At 48.8% G+C, this 26,692-nt stretch overlaps 9 protein-coding genes across 9 annotated transcripts; 4 read left to right on the forward strand and 5 right to left on the reverse strand.

Moving 5' to 3' along the window:
* Positions 1 to 169: 169 nt before the first annotated feature.
* On the reverse strand, positions 170 to 1,411 carry fhpA (flavohemoprotein; the record flags this gene model as incomplete). Its single annotated transcript, XM_057118372.1, has 1 exon — positions 170 to 1,411. The coding sequence occupies one exon, from the start codon at positions 1,409 to 1,411 to the stop codon at positions 170 to 172; it is 1,242 nt and encodes a 413-aa protein (XP_056971407.1).
* A 2,045-nt stretch (positions 1,412 to 3,456) lies between these two features.
* Positions 3,457 to 4,499, forward strand: N7484_007986 (uncharacterized protein; the record flags this gene model as incomplete). The annotated part of the gene is made up of 3 exons (XM_057118373.1): positions 3,457 to 3,783; positions 3,839 to 4,139; positions 4,189 to 4,499. 3 exons carry the CDS (start codon positions 3,457 to 3,459, stop codon positions 4,497 to 4,499), a joined length of 939 nt encoding a protein of 312 aa, XP_056971408.1.
* A 1,181-nt stretch (positions 4,500 to 5,680) lies between these two features.
* Positions 5,681 to 7,674, forward strand: N7484_007987 (putative GABA permease (Uga4); the record flags this gene model as incomplete). The annotated part of the gene is made up of 8 exons (XM_057118374.1): positions 5,681 to 5,771; positions 5,822 to 5,967; positions 6,020 to 6,067; positions 6,119 to 6,266; positions 6,319 to 6,851; positions 6,904 to 6,990; positions 7,038 to 7,422; positions 7,478 to 7,674. 8 exons carry the CDS (start codon positions 5,681 to 5,683, stop codon positions 7,672 to 7,674), a joined length of 1,635 nt encoding a protein of 544 aa, XP_056971409.1.
* Positions 7,675 to 8,638: 964 nt separating this feature from the next.
* On the reverse strand, positions 8,639 to 9,136 carry N7484_007988 (putative GPI anchored protein; the record flags this gene model as incomplete). The annotated part of the gene is made up of 1 exon (XM_057118375.1): positions 8,639 to 9,136. One exon carries the CDS (start codon positions 9,134 to 9,136, stop codon positions 8,639 to 8,641), a length of 498 nt encoding a protein of 165 aa, XP_056971410.1.
* Positions 9,137 to 10,911: 1,775 nt separating this feature from the next.
* N7484_007989 (glycoside hydrolase family 55 protein) lies at positions 10,912 to 14,016 on the reverse strand (the record flags this gene model as incomplete). Its single annotated transcript, XM_057118376.1, has 5 exons — positions 10,912 to 12,540; positions 12,592 to 13,540; positions 13,590 to 13,625; positions 13,678 to 13,825; positions 13,992 to 14,016. 5 exons carry the CDS (start codon positions 14,014 to 14,016, stop codon positions 10,912 to 10,914), a joined length of 2,787 nt encoding a protein of 928 aa, XP_056971411.1.
* Positions 14,017 to 16,572: 2,556 nt separating this feature from the next.
* N7484_007990 (fungal specific transcription factor domain-containing protein) lies at positions 16,573 to 18,165 on the forward strand (the record flags this gene model as incomplete). Its single annotated transcript, XM_057118377.1, has 1 exon — positions 16,573 to 18,165. One exon carries the CDS (start codon positions 16,573 to 16,575, stop codon positions 18,163 to 18,165), a length of 1,593 nt encoding a protein of 530 aa, XP_056971412.1.
* A 784-nt stretch (positions 18,166 to 18,949) lies between these two features.
* Positions 18,950 to 19,525, forward strand: N7484_007991 (uncharacterized protein; the record flags this gene model as incomplete). Its single annotated transcript, XM_057118378.1, has 3 exons — positions 18,950 to 19,005; positions 19,059 to 19,156; positions 19,218 to 19,525. The coding sequence occupies 3 exons, from the start codon at positions 18,950 to 18,952 to the stop codon at positions 19,523 to 19,525; spliced, it is 462 nt and encodes a 153-aa protein (XP_056971413.1).
* Positions 19,526 to 19,748: 223 nt separating this feature from the next.
* Positions 19,749 to 21,235, reverse strand: N7484_007992 (uncharacterized protein; the record flags this gene model as incomplete). The annotated part of the gene is made up of 2 exons (XM_057118379.1): positions 19,749 to 20,587; positions 20,632 to 21,235. The coding sequence occupies 2 exons, from the start codon at positions 21,233 to 21,235 to the stop codon at positions 19,749 to 19,751; spliced, it is 1,443 nt and encodes a 480-aa protein (XP_056971414.1).
* Positions 21,236 to 21,747: 512 nt separating this feature from the next.
* N7484_007993 (anoctamin family protein) lies at positions 21,748 to 24,140 on the reverse strand (the record flags this gene model as incomplete). The annotated part of the gene is made up of 4 exons (XM_057118380.1): positions 21,748 to 23,433; positions 23,488 to 23,782; positions 23,836 to 23,989; positions 24,047 to 24,140. The coding sequence occupies 4 exons, from the start codon at positions 24,138 to 24,140 to the stop codon at positions 21,748 to 21,750; spliced, it is 2,229 nt and encodes a 742-aa protein (XP_056971415.1).
* Between the last annotated feature and the right edge of the window lie 2,552 nt (positions 24,141 to 26,692).

The raw sequence follows: 26,692 nt of genomic DNA on the forward strand, positions 1-26,692 counted from the left end.
CGGTTAAAGCGGAGCCCGAGATGATTAATTCGGGAATCTTTCTGGAAAAGTGGGGAAACATCTATCATTCAACATTTGTTTGTGATGCAATCCTCATTCATAAATCACGGGTATTATATCGAGCTGAGAGTATATCCATAACGCCTTCTAAGTCAATCACAATCATGCCTTACTGCGCGATACCTCCAGTACCGAAAAGTTCCATCTTAATGCGATCGCCCTCCACTCCTTGAGCCTTCAAACTGGCTTCCATGTCGGTCATGAATGTCTCGGGTCCGCAGATATAGTATTGCGTCGCCGGGTTTTCGATGAACAGATCCTTGGACTCAAGCTTGCTCAGATCCACGCGTCCCGCGTAGGTGTAATCCACCCCTTCCTTGTCCGCTGCAGAAGGCTGGGTGGTGAAAAAAGTGGTCTGGAGATCGGGGTACGCTGTTGTCAGGGAAGTAACATGCTCCTTGAAAGCGCGCACACTTGATGTCCTGGAACCGTGGATGAAGTGCAGTTTGCGCTCAGACGGCTTAGAAGTCAATGTGTTGAGGATTGATGTGAGCGGTGTTAGACCCACACCAGCGGAGATCAGAACAACGGGGTTGCTAGTCTCGACGGCCGAGAGGAAGAAATCGCCAGCTGGGTGCGAGACCTTGATTGTGTCACCCTTGTTGAAGTTATCATGAAGGAGGTTGGAGACGTAACCCGGGTGAGCTGTCGCGTCAGCACTGAGGCCCTTCTCTTTCTTCACACTGATGCGGTAGTAATCCGGGCTCGGCTTGTCGCTGAGCGAGTACTGGCGGGGCTGGAGGTGCTTCAACTCCGGTACGTAAATCTGCACTGAGATGAACTGTCCGGGCTTGAAAGTGGGTAGTGGCTTGCCATCGACGGGAGCGAGATAGAACGAGGTGATCTCGTCTGATTCTTTGACTTTGTCGGAAATCTTGAACTCGCGCCAATCGGTCCATCCTTCGCTCTGCTCATAGATCTGGTGTTCGCGGCCGATCATGATATCGGCTAGTTGCCAGTATGCCACTGCCCAAGCGTCCTTGATTTCGGGGGTGAGTGCATCACCGAGAACTTGGCCCATTGCTTCGAGAAGGTATTTCCCGACGATCGTGTAGGATTCGGGCTGAATGTAGAGTGAGGCATGCTTTTGACAGATCAGTTCCACGGCTGGACTTAATGCGCCGAGATTGTCGATATTGGAGGCGTATGCGAACAGAGCGCCGGCCAGTGCGCGGGGTTGTTTTCCATTGCGCTGGTTGGGAGTGTTAAAGACGTTGTTCAATGAAGGGTTTTCGCGAATGAGATTCTCGTAGAAAACAGATGTGATGGTGTCGCCGTGTGCGGCCAGGACTGGTACTGTCGCTTTGATCAACTTCACCTGATCTGATGTCAATCCCGCATTTGACCCCATGGTGTGCTGAATATATTGAATCAATAAATGAATATGCTGTAACCTTGGTAAATGTCGAAGTTTATTCAAGAAGCCCCTGTGATACAAAATATTCAACCGGGGAGGACAGCCAGCTATTTATCTCCACCCCTACCCTATAGAAACTAATCAATTCACAAGCGACGCGCAATTTTTTCGCTTCTAGAAATGTCGAATGGGATTTGCGGTTGTGACGGGATCTCGCGAGAAACAAGCATCTCCGCGGACAGATAAGCGGGTCCAACGGTGGTTCGATTCTTCCGGGTTTGCTTTTCACTAGAGAAGTTTTCTACGTCAGGCACCAAGAGGCCAGAGAATAATTAAAGGAATTTAACATCTCCGCGGATTCGTCAAGCTCCGCGGGCTCGAGAAGCGCAACAGGCATCCGGTATATGACCTTGGCGGTGTCACCGAATGCCCGTGTCGTGGTTTCGGCTTTAGATATGGAGTTTTCTCGGCGATGATTGGGTCTGCTGCGGAGCACGAAAACCCTTCGGGTTGGGAGAAAAGTTCTATCGTGGATTAAAACTTAATGGACAGACTAATAACATGGAACCACTTCCTGCATGATATGCCCAATCACACATGCAAGGGTCAAGTTCATGGCTTCCTGTGATAAGGTTGATGTCAAAGCGCCGATCACCCGCCTATAGATTCCACAATAGTAATAACGCTTCATTGTTCATGATTTGTGTAGGTAAATTAAGACTTTCTAATATCGCTAGTCACCTTTTCGCACGCAGGTATGGCAACCCTTGCCACCTTGTCACGCGCCAAATCCGCCCGGTGAGCCCACACACGACAATGTTTAGGAATGGGGTATATCTTCGGTAACCCTAGCATTTATTTTCTGGCCTTGTCCAATCATGATCAACTCATTAATACGCATGGTAAGTGCCGAGTCGATCCCGGTGCATATTGTCCGACAACACAGAATGATGCAGGCTATCTTAACAGCGGCGGGCACATCGGTGTAAATACTTGATCTTATTGGCTCAGATGCTTACTCGCGTGCCGCGACGCTAGTGGATTGAAACTCACTTGAATGATTCAAACAGCTTGGTTCGGTCCTAATGCAAGCCCGACCCGATCAGGAAATATTGTACGACGCTGTGAACCTTATATTGGCCATTGCTGCGGCTGCGACGGCAGCCAAAGCTAATCTATTGGTACAGTCATAGACAGCTTAAGTAGGAGAAACCTCAATCTCAAAAGATCAGAACTGCAATACTCTCGGGATATTGCAGAACTGCAATTTGACGCGATGGCCCATCTGAAATGACTCTGACTCCTCGCGACAGAATTTGCTCCCTCGATCCTTTTCTCTCTTGTATCGTATTCTACCATTACAAATTATGGACACTGAGTTTTCGGTTTCATTGTCGCTAGCAGGAGATTTTCTTGGTCGGAAAGTTGAACACAGCCTCCTGTTAATACACGCCCTTCAAGGTCATTCCCATAGTCAATGAGCCCTTGATGTGGGGATTCAGAAACGAAAAGCCAACCGAGCCAATCACGGAGATTACCGAAGCATCTGTCATTCCAGAACCTCACTCAACGGTCAAGTCTAGACAATTTTCCGTTTCCGGCCGGTCGGGGATTCCCGTCCTCACGACTTTCCGGGGATCTAGATTTATACAAACATGGATTCCCCAAACTCGTGACCTCATCACTACGGGGATATTCCCTAATCAAAACATCTGGCCTACATGTATAGCACCCCAACAATAGGAGGAATCTTTGTGAAAAAGGCTATTTGATAATAATTGGACCTGCGAGCCCTGGCTCATGCCGTGGTCGATGATACATGGATTCCAATTTTTGTCCCCGTGCAGGGGTTTCGTGACGTCTTATGATTGGGAGTGCATAGGTAGTACATAAATACATAAGCCCTGGGTTGGGAGGGGATATAAATTGAATTTGAATCGCTTGCTGACCGGTCTTACAGCTGCCGGATCTCTATTTAATTGACTCAACTTTGACTAGAATCCTGTTCTCGGCAAGCTTAGCTGAAGTCCCGAGGCAAGATGAGGTTCTTTCACAAGCGTCAGGCTTCCGAGGCGTCCACGTTGGCTGGTCCGCCCGGCCCCGGAGGCCGTGGACAGCTTCCTATGCTGCAGCTCCCGGATAAGCTGCGATACAACTTGCTGTGTGTATTGGGTGAATTTGTCGGCACATTCTTGTTCTTGTTCTTCTCTTTTGCCGGAACTCAGGTTTCTAATACGCCTATGCCGCCTCCCGGGTCCTATCCGAATACTTCCAATCTACTGTACTCGGCGCTGTCTTTCGGCTTCGCGTTGACGGTCAATGTATGGGCTTTCTTCCGTGTTACCGGTGGATTGTTCAACCCGGCGGTAAGAAAGAAATTTGTTCGGTTAATTCTTTGTTTCCCCGCGCTGATAATTATAGGTTACGCTCGCTCTCTGCCTGACGGGTGGCATGCCCCCTCTTCGTGGATTATTGGTCTTCCCGGCTCAATTGGTTGCTGGCATTGCATCGGCGGGTGTTGTTAGCGCTCTCTTTCCAGGTCCACTGAATTGTGCTACCCGGCTTGGTGGTGGTGCTTCCATCTCGCAGGGCCTGTTCATCGAGATGTTCCTCACCGCACAGCTTGTTTTGGTGATTATCATGCTGGCAGTCGTCAAGCACAAGTCGACTTACTTGGCCCCGGTTGGTATCGGTCTGGCTTTCTTCGTGGCGGAGATGATTGGTAGGTTCCTCGTCCATGGTCTACTCAGTCATTTGCTCATCTCTTTCAGGTGACTACTATACCGGTGGATCCCTCAATCCCGCTCGATCCCTCGGCCCCGACGTCATCAACCGCAATTTCCCTGGCTACCACTGGATTTACTGGGTTGGACCGCTCCTAGGCTCTCTCCTTGCTTCTGGATTCTATCATCTGCTCCGCTTTGTTCGCTGGGAGAACATCAACCCAGGCCAGGACTATAATGAGTGGGAAGCTGCAAGGAAAGCGTCCACGGCCAAGTCGGACAACACCGTTACGGATCCGATTCACCGTGGCCAGGATTCGCCTTTAACCCAAGAGGTTCCTCCTGAGGAGCAGGTTTAATCTTATCACTGGCGACCCGGTTGGGATGTTGGTGAAGACTCAATTTCCTTGGGGCTCTGGGTTGAAGTACAGCATACTGTGGTTCATTCGGATATGATACCATTCATGAAGATCTGAGCGAGATAAGGCTTGCACGATAAGCCGTGGTGTACAACGAGTTCATACTGATTGTGTATAAGCATGGGTTGGATGACAAGGGTACGAGGATATGAACATTAATCAATACTTACTAATGATAGTGAACAAAATATGGTTGAATGTTATCAGACACCCTGAAGCTTAGTCCCCTTGTACAATTGCCTACGTTGTACGTTGTACACCATCGTGCAACGTAAACGAATGGTCGCAAGCGCCAAGTAGCGCAGACTTAAGTCTCGGCGCGGGGCTTTTCCCTCAGTAAAATTGGCCTCGATTTTGTGGTTTGGCACAAGAACGCACTGTTCAGCAAAGTTAAAGTTGACGAATCGTTCATCGGGATGTAACCTTGCAATCCAAAGTTATCAGCAGAATACCCACAATCAGCATTAGATAGCTCTAAAATCCATCCCCACGACATCCAATCAAGAAAAGCCAAGAACAATAGTGGAGAGAAATGTGCCCACATTATTGAGCGGAAGATCAGCACGGAAGCTTCAGTTCCATTGCGCAATTCCGGTGTCTCTAGCAGAATTCTAACATGCAGCGTGAGATCATGCTGCATCAGACAAGTGGAAACTGAATCCAAGTAAAACCAGCCGACGGCTTTCCCAGTAAAAAAGAACGTCCCTGCGCCAAGGATCACTCAAAAAGGGGCGGCGAATTGGCTGCTGACGCGCATCGCCGAGACGGTGAGATCCACTTCACCAATTCCCAACCCTTGATTTGAATGTAGGGGCGCGTCGCGAGCGAAGCGCTTAAGCAACTATCCATGATTGTGCGCGGCAATCAGTTCGAACAGTAATAAGTCAATGGGTATCACGAAGAAACGAAAAGAAACCCTCATAAAGCAATGGATCTGATCGCCGGCTTAGCTCCGCTAAACGGAGAATACATGCAGATCCATAATCCAATCACCCTTGTGCATATTATGGACCCTCAATAGCCTGTAAGCAACCAAGAGCTACCGATCACTCCAAATACTCTTAAGGCAGAGCCTCCCCACCATGTCCCTCATCCATGCAGACCGCGTCTAACCACAAGTCATGGACGGCCTTCGAGACTCAGCGCCCAATGCAGAGGCGGCCGTCTCTCATGTGCCAAGTGCGAGCGACACTGGCGACACCGCTCTTCTAGGTACATGGCCCATGAAATTTGAAGATACGCGATCGCTGCTGACTTGTCAGCGAAATTGGGATACAAACAGGAATTGCGTCGGCATTATTCCACGCCTCAGGTTTTTGCGATCGCGTTTAGTATTATGGGACTTGTACCTTCTATCGCATCGACTATTGCGTTTTCGTTGCCTGCAGGCCCGGTCGGCATGGTTTGGGTATGACAGTCGAATCGAAGTCGCGTGATGTGGTGTACTGACGGTGGTCCAGGGGTGGTTTACGGCTAGTATATTTATTTTCATTGTTGGGCTTGCGATGGTGGGTTGATTGCGCTTCGCGTGCGAAATCGACGTGCCTGACATTATCTAGTCTGATCTTGCGTCTGCTATGCCTACAGCTGGAGGTCTATATTGGTGGACTCATTATTTCGCCGGCCAGAAATATAAAAGCCCTTTGAGCTTTTTGATTGGGTATAGCAATACGCTTGGCTTGATTGGTGGGATCTGTTCTGTGGACTGTGAGTATAGCATACAATGATAATTAGACAATGTTTCTGACTCAGTACATAGATACGCTAGCTCTCATGATCATCTCCTGCGTCGGGATTGCACGCGATGGTGCATGGTCCGCCTCTCGCGGTGAAATCTACGCCATGTACGTTGCTTTAATCCTTATCCATGGGTTCTCCGGCTCCTTCATGGGGCGAATCATGCCTAAGATCCAGACATTCTGCATCTACATCAATATCGCGCTTGTGATCGCCACTGTGATCGCGTTGCCAGTTGGAAAGGTCACGCGCGGCGGATCATTAAATTCAGGCGATTACGTGTTTCGTCATATCGATAATGAAACGACTTGGCCAACTGGGTGGGCATTCATGCTTGCGTGGCTAGCTCCGATTTGGTCCATCGGGTCTTTCGATTCCTGTGTGCATATGAGTGAAGAAGCGATGCATGCTGCGAAAGCCGTACCACTCGGAATTATGTTTTCTGCAGGCTCGGCTTGCGTGCTTGGGTTTTTGGTGTTGAGTGTTATGGCCGCTACTATGAATCCTGATGTGACGCAGACGATTAACACTCAGTTTGGTCAGCCTATGGCACAGGTGAGATTATTCTATCAGTTCGCTCGATCTGGATTTTTATTGAATACCGCAGATCTATTACGATGCACTGGGTAAAGAAGGAGCTCTAGGTTTCATGATTGTCCTGTGCATAATCCAATATCTCATCGGTCTGAGCTTGGTACGTCGCAGCCAATCCCATACCCAGGCTATTATCTAACAATCCAGATTGTGGCCGCTTCTCGTCAAGCTTGGGCATTCTCCCGCGACGGCGCACTTCCATTCTCCACAATTTTCCGCCACGTCAGTAACCGCATCCAGTACCAGCCCGTCCGCATGGTCTGTGGCTTGGTAGTAGTATGTCTGATCCTAGGACTGTTATGTCTGATCAACAACGCCGCTGCCAATGCCCTTTTCTCGCTTTTCGTTGCAAGCAACTACCTATCCTGGGGTACGCCTATATTCTGTCGCCTAGTTTGGGGTCAGGACCGGTTCCGCCCCGGTGAGTTTTACACTGGGAGATTCAGTAAGGTGATTGGGTGGATTGCGGTCGTTTACCTTGTTTTTGGGGTCGTATTGTCCATGTTTCCGAGTGGAGGGCCTGATCCAGGTCGTGAGTTGATTCATCATTGGATGTTGGGGTTTCAATTTGGCTAACTTGAATTTAGCTCCGGATATGAACTATACGATTGTTATTAATGGGTTTGTTTGGATTGGGTGTATGGTTTATTACTTTGTTTTTGCGCGACATTGGTACACAGGGCCGAAGATGACTGTTGACGAAGGTCGATCGAGTGACTCGGATAATGCGATCTCCGCGCCTGTCGATCTTCAGCAGACTTCTAATGGCCACAAGGAAGAGTGATTCTTTGGAATCTGTGACTGGTACATATAAAATACTACCTATGAGGTCCATCTCACCCAGTTGATTGCAGTACCTCATTTCTGTCGTCCCATAATTCTTATCTATACTAGTCAAGGTGCTTGGCTCTACCCATTTGGAAATGGATGAGATCCCAAAACATCCTTAGAAGTAACCAAATAATTGATAGATGCATTTAACGCCGGGAAAGCTATACTCAATAGGGGCTTATAGTTGGGATCCAGTTTAGATGCCTTGTCTAGTCGCAATGCCCAAGTAGTGCTAACAATTGAATTTCTTCAGAAGGTATCATAAGTATCAGGCTCCAGATATGTTGGCTTGTTTTGTTCAAACCATGAAGGCGCGATTCTTGAGTATAAACCTTCCCCTCATTCTCTCCCCTGACAAGCCGCATTCAACAGAGTTCATCTAATCTCATACAGGAAAACATAGTAGAGAATGAAGATTAGCGCGCATTGAGCATCGCGCTTTCAATTCAAGACACAACCGCTGCGATACTCCCATAAAGTGGCGGAGATGCGGCGGAATCCAGAATTTCGAATGATTGCACCAAGCCCACTATTATTAATCGAAATATTCTCAAAATTGGTACCCGTGAAAATCCAATTCCCAGGTCCGAGTGCCTGTGGTTTCAACCTGATTTAACATGAAACGCGACCTCTATTTCTAACAACAGTTGGAGGATTCAAATGAGAGTGGATAAAAGGGTTGCAACCAACACGGGATCGATGAATTACTGGCAGAAATAAATGAAGATCATTCAAAGTCAGATGCGTCAACTATATATGTACAAGTCCGTATTCTCTGGTATACCCAGAACCCAATGCAATTTTAAACAAATCAAAGAAAGTCGTGAAAACAGTGTGATCGATCTCAGTCAAAAAACCCATAATCCGTAGGGGTCATTATGTTCGGATTATATTCGGAAGACAAAGATCTGATCCCCTTATAGAGCGGCCATGACGTAGACCACACCGGCAATACCAGCAGCAGCCACGCCCATGCCGGTGGCGTGGGGAGCAGCGTTGGTACCAGTAGAGGTACCAGTGGAGCTGGGTGAGCTGGACGAGCCGGACGAGCTGGAGGTAGAGGTAGAGCCCGAAGTTGAGCTGCCAGTAGTGGTGGAATCAGTGGCAGTGGCAGAGACCTGGGAGGTCATAGTGGAGGGGACGGTAGTAGTCTGGCCGTTGGAGTTGGTGGTGGTCACATCGTCGGTCCATGTAGACCACTTGCTCTCGGCATTGGAGGCGATGCTCTGACCGTCAGAGACAACACCGTTGGCGTAGGTTTCGGCCGCGGAAGCAATAGCCTCCCCGCCAGATACGGCACCCGTTGCGATACTGTTACCGAGGCTCTCGGCGCCAGAAACGATATCTCCAACAGCATCAGCAGATACCAAGCCAGCGGTGGCCAGGATAGCAGAGGTGATCAGAGTGAACTTCATTGTGGAGTGTGTGGTGATTTGGTGGTTGAATTGGAGTATGGATAGAACTTGTATGTTCGGTCGGTTAGTAAGATGATTGTGAAATCTGTAAGATGAGGGTGAGCCGAGGATATTTATGTGCGACCACTGCTGGGCAGGTCCGCGCCCCAAATATAGATTGTAAACAAGGAAAGAAATTGACGATTGCCGCATTTGGCAGTCGGGTGTGGCAGTGTGGCAACACGACGCTGTTTGGGGGAAAGTTTAGGGGTACAGGGTTTGGGGGTAAACGGAACACGAGCATATTCGCTATGGCGATCTCCGCTAGCTGCGCCGAGTGGATGGGGAAGATGTTGGGGCAATCTTAAAACAGCCAATCGTCATTTCTGTGGATCCACTCAAATTCAGGGCTGACACACTGTGGCCAGTGATGTGTTTCGCGAATATTCCGCGTCTGGCCATGGACCCCAAACAGTGCTAAAGGAGCCTAAGCTGGGAATTGAACCTGAATGATGAGCCAGAATCAGGTCTGAAATTAAGCCGCGGGCGCAACTTTGCGCAGTCTCGCGCGAGCTGCCTGGAATTCCTGAATTAGAAACGCCGTTATACTGCTGCCTTTCACAGGCCCCAACGAACTTTGACTGTGGCCGGAAGTTACGGCAGGTCACCGCCACCTTCACATGTGGAAAGATGTCGGACGGGGCAGATATCCACTGGTTCTGCTCCAAAATTGAGCAGCCACACCTTTGGACATCCCTAGAGTGGTGTACACCTGGGCAACGTTGTCAGTTTTATTGACTTCGGGAGCATAGACGCGTATATCTCAAGTACTTGTGAATTGTCGCGTCAAATTGAAGGACTAGACCGCGGCACATCATGCCTCTACTGTAGTGCAAGCCTCCCACCTACTGTAGACGCGGTGGATTAGCCGTTACCTGCGATGTGAAGCCAAGAACCATGACGTCTGGCTGGGGAAACAAAGAGATGGGACTGGATCTCTTCGGACGCCACCGGAGGGGCGAAGCAGGTTGGGGCGGAAGCACCGGACAGACCTTTCAGCCACAATGTCACGTGGTGATCCAAAAAGGAATCTTGCCTGAAATACCAGGTTTGATAGCCCCAGGAAAGGAAATCATCACATCATGGATCCCCACCCTTCTGGGAATTAGATTCATGGATGCCTGGCCGGTGTTATTTTTACACATCCCGATGCCTGTTTCGACTTGACGGAGGATTTTTGCAAGCCCTAGATGTCAGCGCAGATCCTATATTCATCGAAATTCTTGACCTTGGGAGTATCCAGCCAAAATATATATTCTCAGGCACCGATGAAAACGCCCTTGAAGAGAAAACATGGAACAGGAATTTAACACATTCCGGTAGGCAAAAGCACGTGTTAGGTGATGTATTCACACTGGAGAAAGCGTCGGTAGATGAACCTTAGTGAGCATATCTACTATACTCGTATGGAAAACGGTCTGGCTGTTGAGACGCTTGGACAGATGGACGTGCACCTAGGCAGTCGGGAGCGGGTTTCTTGCTGGAGTATCACAAACTTGAGTGGACCCTCATGAATTTCGAGAACATTAAGATTACTCTAATGGGGCTCGGGCAGGAAATGAATGATGAAATTCTGTACAAACCTTTCCATACAATGAGCTATCCAGACTGGAGGTCCACGAACCTAGATTAAAATATCGAGGTAAATCGTTTTTCATTATGATTATATTTAGTTAGAAGACAATGTGTATGCATATGTCCAAATGCCATTGAAACAAAAAAAGTAAACAAGAGAATTAGTTAGAAAACTCCGCATACGCCTGAATAGTGCCTTCCCACCCACCAGGGTAAGAATCTTCACGCGGATTAGTCTTCCCATCTAATATCATCACATCGGTCTGGCGCGTGCTAATGGAATACCACACGAGGTTCTGTGGTGCACCCGCAACACGCATCATATTCGTCTGACATTTTCCGCTGCACGGCTCATTATAAAGCCCGTTCCAATAGCCGTCGAAGAACGCCCAGGCGGCCGAGTTGTACAATGCGATATTGGAACCGCCCTCGATGTTCGTCGCGATGGAAGTTCGGCACTTCTGATCCTTAGCGGCACACCATGTGAAATCCGGATCACCGAACTTGGGGTCTGCCGTCCATGGTGCTGGTGCGTTCTCATATTCTCCGGAGCCTTGCATATAAGGAGTTTCGCTTTGCAGGAGGCCTGCAAATACGTTGGCTGCGTTGTTGAAGTTATAATCGTACAGCCAGTGGTGTTCCGAGCCGCTTCCAGTTAGCCAGGTGCCCTTTGTTGATTCGACTAGGATGCCGCGGCCGGTAGAAACGATTGTGAGGAGCGAAGTGCTGTCAAGGTTGTGGTCTGCGGTCCAACCCCAGAAGTTCTCAATATAGGCCGAAGAGGACTCGGTGAGATGCATGACCATGAATGCCGCCATACAGTCCTTGGGATCTTGGGATGTGCAGAGGTTGGAGATGCTGGTTTCAGCTGTGCCTCCCACCATCACGTTGGTATTCCACAATCCGACATCCCCGGGCTGCTGGCCTGCGGCATTGATCTCAAGTATCTTGGCTCCGGGAAGGATCTCGCCGACGGAGAATCGCATGTCCTGAATCTCTATGAGACCGACATCGCCTGGGTTACCCAACTTCACCACAGCCTTTGGGTTCTTGGCGTCCTTAAAGGCGTCACCATATGCGGAGATCACAGACCAAGCCTCACCGACAATACGGGTACCGACTGGGACAAAGATAGTATCAGAGACTCTGTATACACCATAGGGGATATAAGTGATCTTGCAGTTCTCGGCATTTTGCTTGAGAATGGCATTGAGCGAAGCAGTTTCATCTGTGAGACCATCGCCCTTGACTGAGAATCCAGAAACCGATTTGACGTTTACCACATCTGCAGTGCCGTACTCGGTATAAGTGGGCTGAGCCTTGGTGAAAAATTTATCATTGACAAGTAGATTGCCAGGTCGTTGAGTTTTGTGCGTAGCCCCCTGTTCATATTCTCCTTCAACAAGAGTACCCCATAGCCAGGTATCGATGTGAGAGGTGGCGGCCAAGCGGGTCTTTCCATCAGTGTCTACGGCGATGGGGTTGTTTCCGTCATGCACCAAGTTTTGAATGAGCAATTGGCTGTTCTGATTCCCAGTGTCGTGAGATGAATCGTGGAATCTAATGACTGGACCGGAGTTCTTCACGGTGGAGTCGAGAAGTACTAGGCTTCCCAGACCATTGGTTGTCATATTGATGCCTGTGCCGCAGGACTCGAAAAGGGCATTCTGAAGGAGAACCGTCCATCCGCCTTTAGCAAAGAAGGCAGTACCACATCCGACGAACTGGATGTTCTTGAAGTTGACTTGCTGGTTCGAATTGATAATACCGGTCGCGCCACCAACTACCCTCTGTTACTAGTTAGTACCAAGTTCAAGTTTGAATGACAAAATTTTACTTACCACATCGGTCACTGCGATGGTAGAACCAGCAGCAATGTCAATACCAGTGTGCCCTCTAGAGTTGGTTGGCATGTGAACTTGAACATTCGTCAGTCCCGATCCCTGAGCGACTCCCCATTGTAGTGCGGTGATCTTGGTATGAGGTGCAACAGCAGTGGTATCCAGAATAACATTCTTGACCAAAATCATGAAGCTGGTCTCAGGGTTCCCATTGTTCTTGTCATACCCCATAACCAGGAATTGGCCCTTGAAGTTAGGTGCCGCTTTGAGGACAGGGGGATTCTGAGGGTCGCCGACGATGATAGTTCCGACAGTCAAGGTCAGAGTGCTTCCAAGGGTGTATGTACCGCCGGGAAGGTAAACTTCAGCCGGGTATCTAGTGGTACCCTTGCCCTTGCGAGAACCGCCGTTCCCATCGTCATCAATGGCCTGTTGCAGCTTGGGTGTTTGGTCACCAGAGCCATCGTTGACAGCTCCATAATCCATCACATTGCGATAGACCGGGTAAATGTTACTTCCACCGGCGTATGGGGCATAGCCGGCAGCAGCCTGATTATGATCCTGAGCATCGAGCCAGTAGATATCGGCAGCTTTCCGCGATCCCGCAGGGCATGTCTTAGTAGCCGGTGTGAATGATGTGGCACTTGGTTTGCTAGTAGCACTGTTTGGCGATGGCGCTGTCGAGGTCGTCGTTTTTGGAGCCGGTGGAAGGCTTATGCTGGAAGTACTGGTCGAGCTACTGCTGGATGTTGTCGGCTTTGGAGCTGGTGGAAGGCTTATGCTGGAAGTACTGGTCGAGCTACTGCTGGATGTTGTCGGCTTTGGAGCTGGTGGCTTGCTTGTAGTGCTTGACGGAGCGGCTACAACTGGTGCAGCGGTTGTTTGTGGAGTTGGCACCGCACTCGGTGTTGTGGTTGGATCAGCGCTCAGCGCAGTAGTAGGCTCGTCCCTGAGAGATGTTAGTGATTTGTTCCTTTCAGCAGATATAGTTCACTTACGAGCTATCAACATCAGATGAATGTGGAAGTGTTGCCCTGGTTTCCATTTTAGCAAAGACCACCACGTAGCCACATGGCTCGCACATACGATTCTATCAAACTTTCCAACCATGGTGGAATAATATGAAATGCATTCGATCCGGGTTGAGCTAGAGCTTCAGGCACAGCATGCGCGAGGACACGACCAGACTCTTCTGCGATCGGAATAATAGCACTAGATGCCGTTGCGATAATAGCTGCAAGTGCAGTCAAAGACAAAGATCCGCGCATCCTCAAGCCTATTATCCCAACCTCAACCACAAGGATGTGCAAAGGGGAGGAAAGAGAAGGACAACATGGCGATTGAAGGAATGGCAGACATAAAAGGTCTGGACCACAAATGCCAGTCATGCAAACACGTACACCAGTTGCGTTGATAGCAACGCATTGGTATGAGCGCGTTGCGGGGATGTTTGTTTGGAATGTGCTTTTGGGTGTACGGTTGCTCTGTGCGGCCTTGACGGGCTGTGTTGATCGACGCCCCTTGCAAACCCCGAGTTTTGAGAAGGTGCCGAAAATGCCGTGCCTTGGAAGGTCAAGATCTTTTGAAGTAAAATGGCCGTAGATTTTGGTCTAGAACAATAAATTACTAGCCCTGTAGTCGGGTTCGCAGCGACTCAGTGTCCCGCTCGAGATTCTCCCACAACTAGTAGACATTCTTCGGGTACTACAAACCTTCCGCTCTTTCAATTCTGTCCTAAAGTCATAGATTTGACTTTGGGCGCTTGTGGAAACGCTCACAGTTATATATCCAATTCGAAAGACAACGAAGAGAGATTTGTTATATAAGACTCGAAAGCAATCGTGTTGTCTGACTATTCGAGTGTCGAGCCACCTAATCGGGGTGCAGCGAACTGAAAGGGGAAAACAACATGATCAAAATGCAAGTATGGACAAGACCAACGAACTAAAAAGCAATCCCGGTACCTAGGGAAGCTTTACTTGTCAAGGACTAGGGTAATCGTGAAGCCCTAGACGTCAGTTGACGAGGCCAGTGATACCTATGACTTGATTCACCAGTTTCTCTACGATCAGCACCATCTACTACGAGGCCAAGTTAAGTCATATGATCAAAATATCATCATCGTTGATCGAGAGAGCTCTTTTACTCTACGCTTGGTGGTCAACTTGGGAATCATGGTTTATTTGCACTGTTTCTGGGCGGCCAAGTTTTCGTGCACCTTGGTTACCGCATCATCCCTTGCATGAAGACATTTTGGTGTCTTAGAATCCATTCAAATATGCCACACCAAGGATTCGGGAACGCGACGTATGTCAATTATGCATGTGGTCCTAAAAACAGATTGCACACTTTGCATTGTTTTAATTGAAATATTCATGACACTAATGGATGTTGTCCAAGATGAATATCTAAATGATAGCATCTCACCAAATCTTTTTTCTGACCGTAGCAATCTCCATGTGCCATAGAAACCACAAAATAATAGATTGTGTATTCCAGTTACTATTCACCATTACTATGTGAAGTGTACACTTCCAAAGCTAGTGGAATTGTGGCCTGCATTTTCTATGAGGTACAGGGCGTTCTATGACGCGCAGAAGGCCCTGGTTATAGCACATAACCATGAACAATAATCACTCCAGTTACTTTCAAGCCGACCGAAATGAGAGTAATGTCAACTTAGGACTTGTGATCTGGTATTTTGATTCCCCTTCGCGCCAGTCAGTTTTTGACTTTTGATATAGGGTGGATGACACAGCTGTGCCATAGTCACGCACCAACCTGGGGAAGCAAAAAGACACAGGATATTATATCACACACGGAAGTATATCAGGCTATAGGTACCATAAATCTTCAAATTATAATAACTTCGTCGAATTCTCCACATGGGTATTTGCCGACTAGGGTCGGAGTCGGACACGGGATATGGTAGACGCGACGGACCAGAAATGCAATTCCCGAATCAATTTCCCGTGTCAGCTTCTCCTGCTCAGATTTGTTTCTCCTTTTGCTTCGAATTCGGCTGGGATCAGTTCAATAATCAAATGCTGCGGAGTATTTTCTTCAGAAGCGACAGTGATTTTTTCGCTTGATATTCGACAAAATTGGAGTTGCATACACCGACAGTATGAATACCCCAGCGGAAACAACGCCGACGGCCGAGCCCGAACGCCGACGGAGAAGGCCACCTGTGTGAGAGCATTGACCGAGCTTTTCACAGTATATAAGAAAACCTCACTAATAATTTGTCAGATCATGCACACTCTGCCGGAAGCGGAAAATAAAATGCAACCGAGAATTGCCCTGTAACAATTGTCTCCGCTCCAAGAAGTCGGCGTGCCAATATGTAGATCACTCGCCGCCTCCACGGCAGCGCGCAAGACAAACCCAAACAGAGACTTGTCTGGAACAGAGCCCCCAAGAGCCTCGCGGCTGGCTTCATGTGACTCCGTCTCCCCAAATCACTGGGGGAACCCAATTGCAGCATGCATTAGTGTCAACGGCACCTCTCTCTTCAGCGCCCAATACGCCTACCAGCCAATCGTCTGCGCGGGAAACTGAGCTCTTAAATAAGATAAAGCAGCTTGAAGCTCAACTCGAAAATGCGGGAGCAAAATCGGCTGTACCGGTGGCACCAAGTCCGATCTGGGATTCTACCGAGGACGCGCCACATATTGCCGGGACTTTCCATGTGAATCGTGAAGCTCCGTCGGAGGGTAAAGCTCCCACTATTGTACGCACGATAATGCACAAGACTCGAGTGTTTGGGCAAAGTCACTGGATCCATGGAGTTGCTCAGGTATGTTCCACCCATGTTACGAGACGAACAAAATTAATCCACATTAGTGTCAAGATATTTTACGCCAATGTGAGCCGATCATGTCGAAGGAGAATTCAAAAGCTATTTTGAATCTGAAGAAATGCAAATATTTTGGCAAAATCATTAAAAGTCAAAGAGCACCGCCGTGGCCTACGGCCTCAATGTCTGAGCTGCCCCCGAAGGAGCTGGCAGATGCGCTCGTTGATATCTATCTCCGCACCTTTGAGTCTAGATACCGTGTGTTACACGTCCCGACATTTAAGCGGGACTACGAAGCGCTATGGACGACAGAAGAGCGTGATGCAGAATTCGTCATCCAGTTGAAGTTGGCCATGGCGATTGGAGCTGTTATATACGACGAGAACTTCTCTTTGCGCACGAGTTCTATCCGCTGGATCTACGAGGCCCAGACATGGATAGCCGAGCCGGAATTTAAAGCCCGACTCACCATTAAGTACATTCAAACAAATATTCTGCTTCTACTAGCAAGGCAGATTGTCGGGGTGAGTGGAGGATTGATTTGGATCTCCATGGGAGAACTCCTTCGAACGGCAGTCTACATCGGGCTACACCGGGATCCTTCGTATCTCCCGAAAACAAGTATTTTTGACTCCGAGATGCGTCGACGACTTTGGAACACCGTCATTGAGATGGCTTTGAATACAAGTTTGGAGTCTGGGGGTCCTCCCCTGCTAAGTCTTGATGACTTCGATACCCACCCACCGGGTAACTTTGATGATGAGGATATCTTAACTGACAACCCGACCCCAAAGCCGGACGGAACTTTCACTCAGATGTCCATTCCACTGGCCCTTCGGAAGATGTTTGAAGCCCGCCTCGCTATCGCGAAACCCTTGAATGGAATTGGCATGCACAGCTCATACGAAGAAGTGCTGCGTCTGGACACAGAGCTACGCACATCCTACAAGATGATCTGTCGCACACTACAAAGCTACTCTTCAGACACAGGACGATGTCCATCTCCATTTCAAACCCAAACACTCGACTTTCTCATGCGTCGCTACCTGTTAGCACTTCATATTCCCTTCTTTCAATCATCTCTCGGAGATACCACATACGCATTTTCAAGAAAGGTAGTCATCGATACAGCGCTTCAAATCTGGTGCACCACCAATCCATCTTCAGGCATGATGGTCACCAGATACGATGCCCAGACCCCATTGGGAGATGATGATCTTCCTCGCCTTACGATATGTGGAACCGGGGTGTTCCGCTTGACATCCATCCAATGCTGTTTCCTCATCGCAGCGGAGCTCGGTAAACAGCTACGTGACGAGGATAATCTCGGATCTGTCCCTCTCCGTCGCGATCTTCTGAGCGTCATCGAGGATTCAAGGGAATGGGCCTGGAACTGCCTGGTAGCGGGCGAGACTAATACGAAGGGGTACTTGATGTTGACGCTTATCAACACACAGATTCAGGGGCTAATGGCTCGGGCCCCGGATGACGAATTTCCTCTTTTGTTCATGCATGCCGCTGAGCAGGCGCTAGCGAAATGCTTAGCGTTGTTTGAGGAAAGGGTCGGAGAGGGAGATGAGGTCCAGATGGAGCTGGATGAGATCAACGATATGGATTTTGAGAGTCTATTTGGTTCAAAGGGGGGTTGGAACTTCATGGTAAAAGTACTATTCACCTTATTTTACCCTCGTATTGACTCATTTCTCCAGGTATCCGAGCCATTCGACTCCAACGCTTCAGACCCAATGTACTGGCCGGGCGACTGGGTTGCCTAGTCCCAGGCTACAGTCGGCGTGTGCCGCGCGATCAAAATAATTCCAAGTGTTTTGCCAAGTGTATAGAGTCTAGAAGCATTTCCGAAGGATTGAAATCCCCACCCACGTGTATCATATTATCTCCGAGATATGCAAGTATTAGCTCCAGCGCTTATGCCGCTCTTGAGCACCGAATACGAGATGCGATATTGTCCAATCCATGATATCCACAATAAGCAGGGCAACAATGCGTTCCAGGTTCCGGGCAGGAATGAATTCCTTTATAAGGGTAAGAAAAAGAGAAAAATAAGTTGATACGTGAGGTACATATCTTAGTAAACAACACAATTCTTATCAGATTATGACCAAAATTGTAGAGATATTCTCGCTTTTAAATTGAATTTTCGATCCACACGCGCACCAGATCTGATGTATGCATCACACAGAGCACAGAAGAAAATCTATGCGGGGCGCGGGGCACCAATGTCCCGATGCTTAGCTCCACGATCGGCACACGAATCACAACGCGCCACCCGCGCATGTCCGGCCGATCCCGGCGTTGAATGGACCAGGTACCGACGAAAAGGGCTAGATCGGTGTTTGAGAGGGTCGTACTGTTTTCTGCACTCTTCAATTACACGTTCAGCCTGGTGGCTGGTGCTTATTGGGTGTGGTGGATTCCAAGAATTAATTCTGGGTATAAGTACGCGCTATTGTCCGATAGTTCAACGGAACAATTCATTAAGATCTACTACAAAATTCCAGTTTCTTTTCTTATTCCTAAGATTTAGAAGAATAAATCGCAATGCAGAAGTTCCTTGTTCTTTTGGCTGCTGCCTCCTCGCGGTCGCCGACCCGATCGTCTACCTTATCCGTCACGGCGAGAAGCCTAGCAACGGATCTGATGGACTTAGTACTGCTGGTCTCGAGCGTGCGCAATGCCTGAAGAATGTTTTCGGTCCCAGCTCAGGATACGACATTGGTCATATTATGGCTGAGACTCCCAAGAGCAGTATGTACCCGTCTGAGCGGATTGGCCTGTTCGTGGATTATATATTGACCAAAACCCGCAGGCGGAAAGCGTCAACGCCCTTATGACACTGTCGAACCTCTTGCTGAGGAACTAGGCCTTACTGTCGATACATCCTGCGGCAAGACGGATTACAGCTGCGTGAAGGATGTTGTGAAAGCCTACGACGGCGATGGAAACATTCTTATTTGCTGGGAGCACGATGCACTCACTGATATCGTGAAGGAACTTGGTGATGACGACGCACCTGATTATCCCGATGATAGCTTTAACATTATTTGGACGGATCCCTCTCCTTATACTAGCATTACGGCTGAGACTAGCGAGAATTGCCCTGGACTGGATTCTTAGACTCACTTTACAGGAGAGGGACCATCTGGGACTGAGAAGTGGCCGGGGATGATTGATGTATAGGAAATATTGCAAGATGTCAAAACTTGCTCATGCAAGGATCAATTGAATGACTAGAATAAAATGCCCATCTAATATGGCCAGCACATCTAAACAATAACCTCGAAGGCTTTGCAATGGCAGATAAGAGGCGAACCAGTCGCCAAAAAGGGCCATCTAAATATTACCTGGACTCTATAGCTCCTGTTGCTTCGGTCGCAGTCTGATCCCGCCAGACGGCATAACCTAACAGTTCTAACAGGTGTCGCTCGCAATGCGTAAAGATTCGAACGCCTTCCTCGCGAAGGAACTTGGCGGCGTGGTCCAGGAGAAGTCGTGAATGTGTGGGGTGGGAAATGGACAACCGGATGAGAACGTCAAAACTGATGACGATCTCGTCGGGCGAATCGATGGACCCTGTGCTGGGAATCTCGGAGAGAAGGAATCGAGCTCTTTTATCATGGGCAAGGGACTCGACGTATGTCTCCAACATGCGGTTTCGCACGATAAACCGGAGCATCGAATCTAGGGATTCGGTATCGAAGATTTGCAGTGGGAAAGACTCTTTCGGTTCGGCGAGACCACGCTGCATGGCGATGGCGTATTCTAGGTCTTCCAGGAGAGGTGTCAATTGCAACTTGGCGAGAGAGATATGATCCAGAATCGGCCGGTCATAGCCCAGCTTCTTGCGCCAGAAATAGTTGCACATGATCAAAGAGATTATACATGGGATGAGAACCACGTATCCTTCCCAATGCTTTGCAGTCACCATGGACGCGGCACCAGCAACCAATCCATTCAGACTGTTCACAATCGAGTGCAACTGGAAGCGTCTGAACCGCAGACGCAGCCGACGCCGAATGTCATCGCTAGGTTCACGGGCAACGACTGCTTTATCATGTTGTCTGAAACGGCGGATAAGATATAACGACCAGATAGCGTTGGCAAGTCCAAACAATGCCGCCATGGCATTACCAATCCAGCCTGAGAGGAGGTTACTCGCTTCGTAAACACGAGGGTTGGCTCCCCCAATAGCCATGAGCGTCCGACGCCAACCAGCACAGAACCGAAACCCATAAGCATATCCATGACAATTCGGTCCACTACCTCTGTTCCGATCTCACGCTCTCCAACACCCAGCCTCGCATCGAGCAACCGAGTCAATTCCGGGTTCTTGCAATGATACTGCTGTAACCGCTGTATATGGACCCGTTCCTCTCGTAGAAGCTTTACATTTCTCCAACTCAATCGGAAGTCCTGTATAGCGACAAGAACCATAAACAGCGCCAGTGTACCACCAATCCCCATCAGCACGGCGGCAAACGTCGGCACGGGAATGTCGTTCCAGACATTGGCAGCGAAGTCCCCCGCATTTGCCAATTCAAGGTAGCCCACGCTCGCAAGCAGACTATTCTTGAACTGCTGCTGGTGAAGTAGTCGGAACCTGCCACGTCGCCGGACAAGTGGAACTTGATCCTTGGTTGACTCGAGTGTTTCCTGCCATGTGATATCGCTTGCCTCGCGGAAGAGTTTGGGTATAAGGGGTGGTGGCGGAGATTCAAGGGTTGAAAGTTCCAGGTCTGATTCCATGAGGGTTGCCTTGGGTTTGGGGTGATAGACAGGGGAGGGAGGAGAAATTAGAGTGTCGGAGGAATCACCGGGGAGTGCCATTTTGAAATCATAGGACCCGGTTCACATGTCGAGGGAGTCTATACAAGACTCCAAATGGGGATGAGCCAAGATAGAAGGGATGAGGAGGTGCGGGAGTGTTTAAAGAAAGGAGAAAAGGATTGAAAGGGAAAAATGGGGGATATGCAAGCGGGCGGTATTGCATGGGTCGGATCCATAATTGTGGAGGATCCACTCTTTTCCTTGGCGCAGCCTTGTAGGGCTGAACAGGCTGAAGATCCCCATTAATTACCGTGAAACTGAAAACTAGGATTTGTTTTCATTTATAATCGTGACCCCTTGCTCTTCCTTCACCTACCCGGTTCTAGCCCTGGGCGGAGCACATTACCCTACGGAAGTGACTATTGATAGTAAATATTGCGGAGACCATTAGGACAGGCAACCATTTAACGGGAAATGTGGACTTGGTCTACAGCATAGGAAATAAATGTGTGGTCTACACATGCAAATGCTAAATAGCTAATAATGAACAAATACGTTAAATAGAAAAAATGCTATGCCTTCTTGGTCCACTTCGGCTCATCCCCTACTTTGGATGCACTGAGTGCCCGAATCATCTTGACGCCCGCGTCCGATGTGTCACACGACAATCCATTCCAAAACTCGGCCTCGCGGTCAGATCCACGGAGTACATCATCCTGTGGCTTTTCTCTTTCAGGCGAGGGACTGCCGTCAGGGGACGGGGTGGATTCCGCGTAGACATTGACTCGCTCGTGGAAACGTACGCGCTGCCGCACCCGAGACCCGGGAGACCCAGGTCCATTTTGGGTTAGGCTGGCCTCTAGAAAGCTCTTCCGCAAGGCGTATCGCTGGGCTTCCTCGCGACGTGAGCTGTCGTTGAAGACTTTTTGCAGGGCCGTCGAGGCGGTAAATCGGATAGTCAGATAGGCTTGTTCCGCCACGAAGACGGTCAGTAGTAGTGAAGAAAGTTTGACCTCGGCCATGGGACCTCGGTATATATGCACAATTGCTGCGGTAGACAGTGTGCCTAGCCATGCGAGGAAGTCCAATCCCAGCAGACAGGGACCGATGGAGTCGGCCCGGATTGGTGGGGGTCGCTGACACTCCAGGGTCAGCTTGAAGAAGTCGCCTCGCAGCTCTAACCAATTATTCAGGAGGAATCCGAGAGGCACGAGTGGCCATGCTACACCAAACAAAGCCAGGTAGCCGAATTGCACACACATCTCGAGGATGTCGTCTTCGACTTTGTACTCCTCTGCATCGGCTTCACTACGCACCCGTTTCAGGAACTTGCCCTCGTCCGGGGGATCAATCAAGAGAAGATCTGTTGCGGTGGAGAAACTGCGCTGGCGGGTCAGACCGTGTTGTCGATCGCGGTAGTCTCGCCATTTTTGCCAGAGGACATGCTTCACGTAAGGGATGACGATCTCTTCACCGAAACCGAGAACCTGCGCGGTCATGGAGAGATAGATGACCTCTTGCTGGAATCGAGAAGTATCCACCTCAAACTCAGCATGGGACGCCATGTCGACATTGAGACCGCTTCGTCGGAGAATGTCCAAGTGAGGCACGATCTGTTTGCCAAATGGAACGTAGATGTAGGCCGTGAGGATGGTAGGAAGGAAGGATGTGATAAAGTTCATGATAAAGCTCTTTTGTGTCTGAGCCAAATCGTAGAGATCTTGAGTTCGGTAATTTTCGTATTTGGTCAGTCGAGTTGCGATGCTGGTTAGGAATGAGGTGATGGCGGGTAGTGAAAGCGAAAAAAGAATGGTCGGCACGAATTCCAGATATCCCTTGAGTTTTCCGTTGTATACCTCTGAGATGAACACTTCTGAAGCGAAGGTCACCACAATGAGACTTCCGAGCGCAATGGCCGCCATTGAAGCGAATGGAATAAGGAGCAGCTGCCGCGAGAACTGCTTCCATCCGGGAAACACCTTCATGATCTGGCCACTAACGGGGTCCCGGACTTCCTTCTCCCATTGATACTGGGCCCGGTTTACTTTCAGAACACCAACACCTTTCACACCCCACCGTACGCTCAGATCGTGTTCCCGAATCTTCCAGTACTCGACAAACACCACGCACCAGACACACAAGGCACTACCGTACACTATCGAATATGGACCCAAGTACATCCATCCGATGATGCCTAAAACGGCAGGAACGATCAAAAATAGCGAATAGCAATGAATGAAAGCATAGTAGAATGCGACCTAGAAGTTTGTTAACGTCTCATCCCGTCTTCCAGATAGCACTCGTGAGCATACTTTTTCGCCAAACAGCGCGCGAATTGTGTCCAAATCCTTAATGGTCAAATTGGTTTTCCGGCTCCATTGACGCAACATCTGCGCACACGCGTCTTGATCATGCAAAGGGAATGACGCGGTGACGTTCTTCCACTTCCCGTGGTTAGGGGTGATTCCCGCACCACCCAGCTCTTTACTCCAAGTTACAGCATGGTATACCGATCGTAGTTCTTCGGAAGGTGTCTCAGCGTGTACGACAGTATTCTCATCACCTTCCGGCAACGTATGTAATATCCCGAACAAATAATCTTTGACTCTGCCACCAATCAGTATGCAATGTCACCACATCATTTCGTATCTGAGGCTCACCGTGACTGGTGAACCATCCTCCCTAGCTGATCTCGGGGCACCCGTAAACACACCAATAGGGAGGACCCATGGCCATGGCGAACCTGAACGCGAAGACCAGCTTCGGTCAGATCACGAACCAGTGTGCGAAACTCAGTTATCGCCTGCGCTTGGTCTAGAAGATCGTCAGTATGCGCATCAATGCCTCCGGGGTACCCCATGCAGCACGCACCGATGTCACCAAATTCATACTGCAGCACCCAGTCGACGCCTAGGTTATCATTTTCCTCGTCGTCGAGCTTGCCGTACCCCGCGAGCCAAGACATGGTTGGCTGGGTCCGACAGCAATGAGGGGTAAGAATAAAAGGAAAAAGACGGTGAGGAACGCGAGTTGGGGAAAGGGAAGAGGGAAAGTAAATTGGAAGAGAACGGTGGGGGGGGGAAAGCCGACGTGCAGGTTCCACTCAGGGAATCGATTGGAATCAGCCACTTGATCCTGCTGTTCTAGGGAGGCTATATTTGGTCCAGGGTAAATCCAGATTGAGGGAAGAATAATCAGATACGCATAATTCCGATATTTAAGGGTAGCCCTTACAGGGTGACTTCATTCCGGGGATCCGTAACCAAGCCTTTTTCAGCCCTACGGGGCGAGATTACACGAGGTTTGCCACTGAACTCACGATCGGCACTGGCGGTTTCAAGCATGCCATGCGCTAGGGTGTTTAGGAGGGGGAGGTTGCAACATCCATTTTGAAATTGAAGCTATAGAATAATTAGCTATAGCAATTCCGACCGTTATATGCTGAGTTCCAACATGTAGAGACCAGTTGTTTTCCCCTCAAACCACCTTCTGCAGTGTAACCAGCAATTCCGACCGGCGCTAATCAGCAGGTCCGAAGGCCCCACCATTTGCGTGTTGACCTATGACTGGTCCCACTTGACCTAAAGAATACTTTGCACAGTAGAAAGTTTTTCCAATCCGGGCGTGTGCATTATGCACGATGGCACGGTGAGGGGCTCTTATCTGCTTCAAAGGGTCTCATTAGCGTCAAGGTAGGGGCATATTCTCGTAGGGCAAGAAATGTTACGCAATATGCCAAGTTCCATAAAAAACTGCTGCCTACCATTATTCGTGCCAAGCCGCAGGAATTATGGGGCTTAATGTCATAAATCCGAGCATCTGGCATTGGTGGCGCTTATCAATTTTAGAATAATTAAACACCGTCCCATCATCCTCGGATGATTGCGTAGACCACCTGACCTTGAATACAGAAAAGAATTTCCAAGTTCCCTTAATAGAAATATATTTGAGTTTTAACCTTTTCCGGAGTTCGATATTGAATTCTCTAACCAATCCCGCTCCACCCGGAGTGGGGAAGACCCCATTGGATCCATGACGGCATCCCAACAAATGGTACAAGGCATCCCAGTTTCCGGACTTATGAGCCACTTCGGGTTTGGTAGCTGGCAGCCACAATGGCGGTGCACTATCCGGAACTTCCTTTGCGTTCCGGCCGTTAGGTATATATGGGGAAACCGGTCGATCTTCTGCGGACTAGACTTCTCTCCATTTGCTTCTCCCACTGAGCTGGAAGGCTTCCCTGCCTGAATCCCAGATTCTCCTAGGTCCTAATTACTGATCTAAATCTTAAGTGGATTGTAAGATTAGCTCATGTTCTCCACGCTACTCGATCTCATGGCTCGCCGTTTTCTTCAGGGTCAGAACATCACCTTCGGGTTGAGTATAATTCTGTTCACCTTCATGTTCTTGCCTACTTTCTTGATCTTGTTGGCGGTGGTCGTCTTCTTTTTGCTCGCATACCCCCGTCTGCGCAAATCCGTGGACGATGAGCAAGGGGTTCAGCCAATACAGGCGGAAATGACGAAGTGAGACAATCTAGTATGATACAACTTTGGAACCCTTCATTCATGCTAGCCACTGACTTCTTTCATAGGTTCTGATATTCTTGGAAATAGCCCACCATGGACACCATGGACATGCGCAATGCATAACGAATGGTGTTGTATGATCAGTCACGCAACTGATCGGGAGTTGGTTCTTTCTTGTTTTCTTTGCTACATGATATCACTTCATTTTATCTACACCTGGGAAGGTTGTATTAAAAGCGATCTTTCTATTCTGTTTCAAAATTTTCTTGAGTTGAAAAGCTCAATCTGCGATAATATATCATAATTTCTGATTTTCTTTTTTGCTTTGGAATAATATAATAAAATTGATGCCATTGATATACCGGCTATTCTGTACGGAGTAATACGCAGTCATTGGCTTAGAATGGAGGTGCCTAGTGCCAAGTTTAACAATTTGGTTCAGGATGACCCCACCAGTGCCATACAGTACTCTCTCGGGCAATAGGAGAACCTTGAAGGCAGAGATCAGTAAAAGCCGTATATTAACCGCAATACCATTTAGAAGATAGGATTGATTTGTCGATATACGACCATATCTCTCATGTGATCTGATTTTACGAAACCATCATTGGCTTTGCCCCCGAGGTTGTATCTATCTCATAAGACAAACCTTGTCGGCATCGAAATTCCGATCCCGCCCTATCCCAAACTTTGCTCGAGGCCCTGTTTCCACCATCCACATCATCATCCCTGTCATTGGCTGTAAAATCTGCTCGAGCCCACTTTTTCTCATTTGCTGCATGGGTCACCGGGTAGGGCTGAAAGGGTGGACTTGCCCGACATAGTGTGACAAGGCTCTACTATGCCTGAAAATCTTGATTCCCACTTCATAATGATACACCCCCGAGAACTACCCCTGTGAACTGATGAATAGCATTGGTTCTAGTGGCCTATTTACAACTACCAGTCTCAAGTGAAATCTGTTTTCACCAATTGGATCTACAGACGC

This window comes from Penicillium longicatenatum (genome assembly GCF_028827895.1).
Source record: "Penicillium longicatenatum strain IBT 33135 chromosome Unknown contig_4_segment0_segment0, whole genome shotgun sequence".
Taxonomy (NCBI): domain Eukaryota; kingdom Fungi; phylum Ascomycota; class Eurotiomycetes; order Eurotiales; family Aspergillaceae; genus Penicillium; species Penicillium longicatenatum.